This window comes from Garra rufa, unplaced genomic scaffold, assembly GCF_049309525.1.
Source record: "Garra rufa unplaced genomic scaffold, GarRuf1.0 hap1_unplaced_458, whole genome shotgun sequence".
Lineage (NCBI taxonomy): Eukaryota > Metazoa > Chordata > Actinopteri > Cypriniformes > Cyprinidae > Garra > Garra rufa.
Genome location: NW_027394725.1, coordinates 3,801 through 13,675, shown reverse-complemented (window position 1 = coordinate 13,675; position 9,875 = coordinate 3,801). Strand labels below are relative to the sequence as shown.

General features: G+C 35.8%; 1 protein-coding gene across 1 annotated transcript; it reads left to right on the top strand.

Annotated features, from left to right (window-relative positions):
- Positions 1-2,647: 2,647 nt before the first annotated feature.
- LOC141317193 (ADP-ribosylation factor-like protein 3) lies at positions 2,648-8,002 on the top strand. The gene is made up of 6 exons (XM_073832972.1): positions 2,648-2,864; positions 4,764-4,907; positions 5,478-5,594; positions 5,711-5,761; positions 7,262-7,447; positions 7,607-8,002. Exons 1-6 carry the CDS (start codon positions 2,847-2,849, stop codon positions 7,652-7,654), a joined length of 564 nt encoding a protein of 187 aa, XP_073689073.1. The 5' UTR covers positions 2,648-2,846; the 3' UTR covers positions 7,655-8,002.
- Positions 8,003-9,875: the final 1,873 nt, after the last annotated feature.

Here is a 9,875-nt window from a genome sequence, read left to right as displayed (position 1 = left end):
ATACAAACCTGCAATTCTATTTTCTTAAAAATTGTAAAATATAAACTCAATTCTGACCTTTTTCTTGGCATTAAATAATACAAACTTGCAGTTCAGGCATTTTGTTGGAATTGTGGGATATAAACCCGCAATTCTGACTTTTTTTCTTGGAATTGCATGATACAAACTCACAATTCTAACTTTTTCTTTGGAATTGTGTATACAAACCTGAAATTTTTACTTTTTTCTCAGAACTGTGAGATACAAACTTGCAATTCTGATTTTTCTTTTTTTTGGGGGGGGAATTGCATGATACAAACTCACAATTCTGACTTTTTCTTTGGAATTGTGTATACAAACCTGAAATTTTTACTTTTTTCTCAGAACTGTGAGATACAAACTTTCAATTTTTTTGGGGGGAATTGCATGATACAAACTCACAATTCTGACTTTTTCCGGGAATTGCATAATACAAACCAACCATTCTGACATTTTTTTCTCAGAATTGTGAGATATAAACTCGCAATTCTGACTTGTTGATACAAACTTAAAATTTTAGTTTAGTCTCACAATTCTGAGTTAATAACATACAATTTATAAAGTCATTAACATACAAGTTATTAAGTCAGAATTGTGAGATATAAATGTTCAATTCTGAGAACTTATCAGTCTGTTTTTCCCCTACAAAATTGGACTTTATAACAATTGCAAGTGTTTATCTCACAATTCTGACTTTATTTCTGAGAAGTCAGAATTGTGAGATAAAAAGTCACAATAACCTTTTTTATTCAGTAGCAAAAACGGTTTTGTATAGGATGAGTGATTTGGTTTGAAGTTAGGGCTATGGAATGAAACGGCTTGTTTTTTGTTTTTTTTCTAAAAACACATGCAAAAATGAACAATATAAAATTCAGCAGACATCCACAGTAATCAGGGTAAACATTAAATGAAGGAAGATTATTTTTTCCACCATTTTCTTTTTCTTTTTTTTTTTTTTTTGGTGTTGCACATCTCCTTTTTTCTAGGTACATGTATAATTAGTTTCTATTCTAACTTATTTAGATTTAGATTGTATTTTTATCATTCCAAAGGTGTGTCTCAATTCATGTACTTATGCACTGTTCTATGCAGTTTTGTAGTATAAATAGTGTCATTTACATAGTATGTGTTCCCTACTTCAAATAAGATGGTGCGCTTAATTAACCAAAAAATGTCACTTTAATGTCACCCTTAATTACTGTACATAGTGGGTGGAAAGGAGCTATCAGACAAAATAGCCTATATAAGCCTATATAATTCATGCACTAGACAGCAGAGTACAGTAAGTGTATAGTGCATCATTCAGGACACAACTCCTCTGACTGTATTAGATTATGTGTAGATTTTATCTCAAATTAAAAATTACACAAAAAAATTAAACATTTGCAGTCTTTGTGTTGTGGCAACTTTTACAGCAGGATATTTGATAAATGTGTGATTTCTTTTGTTTAGTATTTAGTTTATAGAGACACATGAGCAATTTAAATGAGAAATCACAAATAAGTTTTCTTTAACATCCTCATTGTTTCTCCTAGAAAGCAATGTGAGCGAACTAAGACTCTTGTGTACTGCTGGTTTTTCTGCTGAGAGAAAGACTGTTATAATCTAACATCTCAACAACATTGCAAATTGTGCTTAAATTTGCCAAATTACTAAAAATCTAAATTGTTAATATCAACAAACATTTGTCAAAACTATCTAAACTGCTATAAGTGTTCAATTTGTCTTGCATGTAATTAATTTGACATTTGATTCTTTTTGGGAACAGATATGGAGAAATTTAGCATCACAACACTCACTATTAGATCCCCTGCAGTGAATGGGTGCCGTCAGAATGAGAGTCCAAACTGCTGATAAAAACATCACAGTAATCCACAAGTAATCCACACCACTCCAGTCCATCAGTTAACATCTTGTGAAGTGAAAAGCTGTGTGTCTGTAAGAAACAAATCTATCTTTAAGATGTTTTAACTTTAAACTGTCACTTCTGGTCCATAATCCAAATTAACAGTTTCTACATTGAAAAAATCCATTTTATGGTGTCTTCTCATATTTGTTTAGAGCTGTTTTGGACTGTTTTAGCTTGTGAAAGGTGCTTGATCTGTGCATATTTCTCTCCTGATTCAGACAAAACGACTTTTCACTGGAGAAAGCAATATTAAGGATAGAAGACTCGTATTTTAGCTGGAATCAATGGTTTAAAGTTAAAAACGTCTTAATGGTGGATTTGTTTCTTACAAACATGCAGCTTTTCACTTCACAAGACATAACCTGATGGACTGCAGTCGTGTGGATTACTTGTGGGTTATTTTGATGTTTTCATCAGCTGTTTAGACTCTTATTATGACGGCACCCATTCACTGCAGAGGATCCCTCGGTGAACAAGTGATGTAATGCTGAATATCTTGTAATTTCTCAAAACTCATCTACATATTGGTTGACCTGAGAGTGAGTAATTTTTTAGAAAATTTTTATTTTTGGTTGAACCTTTAACCTAGCACCAGTACTAGTTAGTAGGGTTAGTAAGTCACTGTGTTTCTCCTCAGCACTTACAGCTAGAGATAATTCTTGTAAAGTCTCAGTGGGGGTGGGAAGGAGAGAGACACTAATTCCGTCTTTCCTAATCCTCTATTCGGCAAGGCTCCCACGCTCATTGACAGAGTCCAACACAACACAAGTTAACAATTGTAGCTCTCTATCACACTTAAAACAACTGAATATGGGAGAGGAATTGTCAGCACAGTGGTAATTGTGATTTAAACAAACGATCTTAAACCTGCGGAGACAACGGGAGAATGTAAAACAACCGGGACGGGACAAAAGTCAAGATGGGTGAAGCTCCAAAGGTACATTTGTCACTTTCTCTGTGTCAGTATCTTGTGATCAGAAAACCCAGAGTAAACTAGTTATCTCTGCTATATTATACACTAGATTGCAAAAGGACACCATGGTAGTTTTGAAAGTAGAAAGCATTAACTCTATGGATATGCAAATATAAACAAGCAGGTTCAATAATCTGGATAAATTCTGTATGATTTAGGTTTCAGTTCTATGTTCTGGGGTGATTAGCATATTCTTTTATATAAGGAAAGGGGCCTAAGCAATCAGAGATGGGTCACATGACCTATATAAATCTCATTACTGTAAGCCTTAACCATATGAATGAGGCCTGGCTGGCAGACCAATCCGTGCTTTGAAAGATATTTTAATATCAGTGCAATTGTCAACAATTTTAATGCTAATTTAAACAACAGCTTTCCTAAATACATACTTCATATGCTAGAGTAAATTTGCTAAGGCAAAGCATCATTAGTTTAATCTGTTTCACCTCAGAATGAGGCTTAATCTGTGCTTGGCAAAATACCCCCGCATGCTAGTTTCCTTACTGCTAACTGCTTAAAGAAGTAGAACATTATTAGGCAATAGCATTTTTATATACAGTTTTATATATTTTATATTTTTATATACAGTTTTATATACAGTTTCTATTAGCCAAGAATCACGATTATTACTTATATGGGGGGGGTATTTTTCATTCTAATTTATTTCTTGTTTTAGTTAATTTGTAGTGTTTTGTAATTTTTACTCATTTTCTTTTCTTTCTTTTTTTTAACATGTCTTAGATATGTCATAAATGTGTCCTAGTATTCTTAATACTGTGTTGTTACCTAAATGATCCACAGATGTTTTATTTTTTGTCCTGATAGACTCATATGCAACTATTACAGAAGGTTTAAACGCTCACTGATGCTCCAGAAGAAAATACAATGCATTAAGAGCCAAGAAAACTTTTGGAATTTGAAGATCAGGGTAAATAATTTTGTCTTCTGGTAAACATGTAAGTATCTTCTGTAGCTTCCGAAGGGCAGAACTAAATGAAAAAAGTATGATATTTAGGCAAAATAAGAAAAATGTACACATCCTCATTCTGTTCAAAAGTTTACACCCCTGGCTCTTAATGCATCGTTTTTCCCTTCTGGAGCATCAGTGAGCATTTGAACCTTCTGTGATAGTTGCATATGAGTCCCACAGTTGTCCTCAGTGTAAAAAGATGGATCTCAAAATCATACAGTCATTGTTGGAAAGGGCAAAACAAGGGACTTATGAAGAACTATCACTAAACCAAAAAAAAAAACAGCTGTGGATCATTCAGGTAACAACACAGTATTAAGAATCAAGTGTATGCAAACTTTTGAACACAGTCATTTTTATAAATTCAACTACTATTTTCTCTTGTGGACTATATGTAAATGTCTTTTATGTGAAATATCTTATTAACATCAGTACTAAATAAAAAATAACATTAATTTTGTATGATCCCTGGTTAAACAATTAACAGATTCTGCAGATTCTGCAAGATATAAACTTTTGATCTCAACTGTAATTTGAGTTAAATGTCAACATTTGAATAATAACTCCCAAAATAAACCTCTAAATAAATAATTTATCAAACCGATTTACAATTTTGGCTGGCAAATGCTCTTTGACACATTGACCTGCTAACAATTTTTGTTTCCTAGAATATTCTAGGAATATTAGTTTGTGGTTGTAAATCAAGAAGTGTTCCTAGCAAGCAGCCTAACAATGTATCAAGTATCTAGCAATGCAAAGTCATGGTTCCTAAAAGGAAGTGTTAACATTTTAATCTGGTTCAAAATAATTTCCTGTTCTTTTTGGCAAAAAGTAAATATTTTAACAACATAAACTCATTATGCTTAAATAACCTAAGTGTTTGTGCTCCATAGGGTTTGCTCTCTGTGATGCAGAAGCTGAAGGGATCCACAGAGCTGGAGCTCAGGATTGTTCTGTTGGGTCTGGACAATGCTGGGAAAACCACACTGCTCAAGTGTCTCGCCTCAGAGGACGTAAACACCATCACACCAACACAGGTAAGTCTAAACACACACAAACACAAAAACAGCTTAAATGCCAGGCATAAACCATCAGGTTTAGTCTTGTGGAGATCTTCTGGTCCAGTTTGCAGCTAATGCTGCTATGATCTGCTCTCTTAGACAAGAGTAAAACCTTACTGACACAAAGCTTTCAAAAAGTTCTACAGTATCCTAACTGAAACAGAACCTCATAAATGAGTGATTATTTTTTTTAAAACTTATTAAAAATAAAGGTTCCAAAAGGGGGGTTTCACAACAATGGCATTAGAGAAGAACCATTTTTGGTTCCCCAAAGAACCTTTAAATTCTTAAAGGGGTCATCAGATGCTCATTTTCCAGTTTGTATGTTCAGTTTGTATGATTGTTTAGGGTCTTCATGAAATGTCAGCAACATACTTTGGTTACAATTCCTCAAACATCATGTAAAACAACACCTTTTTAACTAGTCAAAAACCGCTCTGTTCATAGTGACCCATTTCAGTGCATGTCTCTTTAAATGTTAATTAGCTACTGCAAATTATAACTGCAAGTTATTTTGGGTGATGCTAACCACTAAGATGTTTTCAGGGCTTTAATATTAAAAGTGTGGCCTCTCATGGGATGAAACTGAACGTGTGGGACATTGGTGGACAGAGAAAGATCCGTCCTTTCTGGAAAAAATACCTAGAAAACACAGATTTATTGGTGAGAAGTGACTCCATTCAGAAGGATTATACAATAATACAAACAAAAACCAATTTATTTGTGTTAAGCGTTACTATTTGCTAACTAACAAGAGATGTTTGTTGGTTCATCTGTAGGTTTATGTCATAGACAGCGCTGACAAGAAGCGGTTTGAGGAAACAGGAATGGTAAGGCAGGAAATCATATGCAAATACAATTCCTAGAATCTTCCCACAGGACAAAGGTTGTTAGTTTGTTTGTTATTTGTATGTTGTGAGCTGTCTTTAATTACACAGTAAAACAGGGAACAACATACAGTGAAGTCCAAGGTCTGATACCTTACTGACCAGGATACAAATATAAAACAAATATCCAATAAAATGACCCAACAAACTGAACCCAACATTTGGGTAAAAAAATAACCCAGCAGTTTTAAAGTGCAGAAAAACTGCCCAGCACCTAGATTAAAAATATCAGATATAACCCAATTAAATGACCCAACATGCTAAACCCAGCATTTGGGTTTAAAAAAAATAGCCCAGCATTGTTAGTGTGCAGAAAAACTGCCCAGCACCTGGGTAAAAATATCAGATATAACCCAATTAAATGACCCAACAGACTGAGACCAGCATTTAGGTTTTAAAAAAATAACCCAGCATTTTTAGAGAGCAGACAAACTGCCCAGCACCTGGGCAAAAATATAACCCAATTAAATGACCCAACAGGCTAAACCCAGCATTTGGGTTTAAAAAAAATAGCCCAGCATTGTTAGTGTGCAGAAAAACTGCCCAGCACCTGGGTAAAAATATCAGATATAACCCAATTAAATGACCCAACAGACTGAGACCAGCATTTAGGTTTTAAAAAAATAACCCAGCATTTTTAGAGAGCAGACAAACTGCCCAGCACCTGGGCAAAAATATAACCCAATTAAATTACCCAACAGGCTAAACCCAGCATTTGGGTTAAAAACATAACCCAGCATTTTTAGAGTGCAGAAAAACTGCCCAGCACCTGGGTAAAAATATCAGATATAACCCAATTAAATGACCCAACAGACTGAGGCCAGCATTTGGGTTTTAAAAAAATAACCCAGCATTTTTATCCTCTAAAAAATGCTGGGTTGTTTTAACCCAACATTGGGCCAAATATTGACTAACCCAACTGTTGGGTTAAAATTTTAATTGAAAAATTTAACCCAACAAGTGGGTTAGTCCATATTTGACCCAACGTTGGGTTAAAACAACCCAGCATGAGTTTGAACCCAGCATATGGGTTAAAAAAAAATAACCCAGCAGTTTTAGGTTCAGAACTACTGCCCAACACCTGGGTAAAAATATCATAACCCAATTAAATTACCCAACAGGCTGAACCCAGCATTTGGGTTTAAAAAAATAGCCCAGCATTTTAAAATGCAGAAAAACTGCCCAGTACCTGGGTAAAACCATTAAAAATAACCCAATAAAATCTATCTATCTATCTATCTATCTATCTAGAGATCGATCTAGAGATCTATCTATCCTGTGTTTCAGTCACATAAAAGCCGTAAGTGCCTAATGTTATATTTACCTCAGGAAAGTTCAAATATTCAAATCAGAAGACAGAATGGCAGCATATGACTACAGACACGTTGAGGCCACTGAATATTGTGACCGATTTGAATGATTGTGTTGCGTGCATGTCTGTAGGAGCTGTCAGAGCTGATAGATGAAGAAAACCTCGCAGGCGTTCCCATCCTCATCTTTGCGAATAAGCAGGATCTGGGAACGGCGTCTCCGGCCAGCGAGATCGCCGAGGGTTTAAACCTGCACACGTACAGAGACCGAGTCTGGCAGATCCAGGCCTGTTCGGCGGTCACAGGAGAGGGTGTACAGGTGAGGGGCAGCAGGGGAAGCTAACGGGTCACATATAATCAACTAACTACTAGAAAATAACTAGTATTGTGTCTGTTTACATTATAGCAGTCTTAGGGGTAAGAACTGATTGTGCAGCCACCATCTAAATCTTCTTTCATTTGCTGTGTGTATTTTCAGGACGGTATGAATTGGATCTGTAACAACCTCGTCAACAGGAAGAAATGAACCTTTCTGCTGTATACACCACATGATTTTCATATAATCAGTACAATAAGCTCAAAGTGCTCTGAAGGTGTTTGCATTTTTCTTCAAATACACTGTTTCATTTGTTTTCAAAAGAGTAATTGGTCTTATTTATGACTAGAGACTGACTTTAGAAAAGCATTTAGAAATGGTTGTTCATTCCATAGACAGACATCTCTCAAAAATATGGTGTTGGACTACCATTGCACTGTACTTTCAAACTGGATGTGGATCATTCGTGTATCAGAGAAGGTTTGGTCTCTGTGTCTGTTTTTGTTTTCCTTAGAAGAGCAAATTCTTAAAAATAAAAGTTTTACATATCAAAATTAACTTATTACGTCATCCTGTTATTTTGTTTTCCAAAAATTATACTGTTTATATCAAATGTTCCACCCTGTCATATGAATGAATGAATGAATGAATGAATGAATGAATGAATGAATGAATGAATGAATGATGCATTTATATAGCATTTATATAGTTCTTTTAAATAGTTTTGTCATTAAGTATTTAAAAAAAAAATGTTGTGATAAAAACATTTTGTAGTTAAAGGAATAATTAAAGTTAAAAGGGAAAAGGAAAGAAAATGCTATATTTGTTGTCATTTTTCACCCTCATGTTGTTGCAGTCCTGTATGGCTATTTTTCTTCAGTGGAATACAAAGCAATTTATCCAAGATGAAGAATCTCAAGCAAACTTGTAGTTATTTGGTTCATTATGCTACAGGTTTCTCTCTTTCCATCCAGCAGATGGCAGCAGATCAATTTGGATTGAACAAAGAAATCAGCAGCAAACAAAATGCAACAATTATGCACTTTGCATGACAATAAAGCTCTCCAGCTGTTGACAGACACTGACAAATGTGGCGGATTCAACCCATCTGCGTCTTCAGCGAGCACAGACCTCAAACGAATCAGATGATAAAGAAAATAAATACAAAAACTCTTTGTGCTGGGAAAACATGTATATTAGATTACCACATTTGTCTGTCTGTCTGTCTGTCTGTCTGTCTGTCTGTCTGTCTGTCTGTCTGTCTGTCTGTCTGTCTGTCTGTCTGTCTGTCTGTCTGTCTGTCTGTCCAATCTATCTCGCTGTCTGTCCGTCCATCCATTTATCATCTGTGTGTTCGTCCATCTGTCCATCATCTATCTTTTGTCTGTCTGTCTTTCAGTCTCTTTCTATCTGTCCCTCCATCTGTCTGTCCGTCCGTCCATCCATCTATCATCTGTCTGTGCCTTCCTCCATCCATCATCTATCGTCTGTCTTTCAGTCTCTCTCTCTGTCCATCCCTCCATCCATCTAGCACTCTTCCATCCATTTATCTATTTCTCTATCTGTCTGATCATCCATCTATAGTCTGTCCATCAATCTGTTCATCTATCCATCCGTCTATTTACCATCTATATGTCCATATGTTCATCCATCTATCTATCTAGCGGTCATCCGTCTATCTGTCTGTCTATCCGTCTGTCTGTCCGTCCGTCCGTCCGTCCGTCCGTCCATCTATCATCTGTTCATCCGTCTATCTATCTATCTATCTATCTATCTATCTATCTATCTATCTATCTATCTATCTATCTATCCATCTTCTGTCTGTCTTTCTGTCTTGCTCTCTCTTTCTGTCCCTCCATTCATCCAGCGCTCGTCCATCCGTCTGTCTGTCTGTCTGTCTGTCTGTCTGTCTGTCTGTTTATCTATCTATCTATCTATCTATCTATCTATCTATCTATCTATCTATCTATCTATCTATCTATCTATCTATCTATCTGTCTGTCTGTCTGTCTGTCTGTCTGTCTGTCTGTCCATCCCTCTCTGTCTGTCCACCCATCCACCCATCTATCGTCTGTCTGACCGTCCATCCGTCCGTCCATCTGTCTGTCTATCTATCTATCTATCTGTCCGTCCGTCCGTCCGTCCGTCTGTCTGTCTGTCTGTCCATCCATCTATCGTCTGTCTGTCTGACCGTCCATCCGTCCATCTATCTATCTATCTATCTATCTATCTATCTATCTATCTATCTATCTATCTATCTATCTATCTATCTATCTATCTATCTATCTATCTATCTATCTATCTATCTATCTATCTATCTATCCTGCCCTCCAAAGGCAAAGTGCAGTAACTACGCCAACACTGAAACTGAGAAAAACTTCTTTAAAGTTTTTACACCAGCTAGTCAAACATGTTGACACTCTTGTTTCTC

Excerpts from the sequence above, each read along its gene's own strand:
- LOC141317193 (XM_073832972.1), top strand. Across the intron at positions 4,908-5,477 it reads ACACCATCACACCAACACAG|GGCTTTAATATTAAAAGTGT; the intron begins GTAAGTCTAAAC and ends AGATGTTTTCAG. Across the intron at positions 5,762-7,261 it reads GGTTTGAGGAAACAGGAATG|GAGCTGTCAGAGCTGATAGA; the intron begins GTAAGGCAGGAA and ends GCATGTCTGTAG.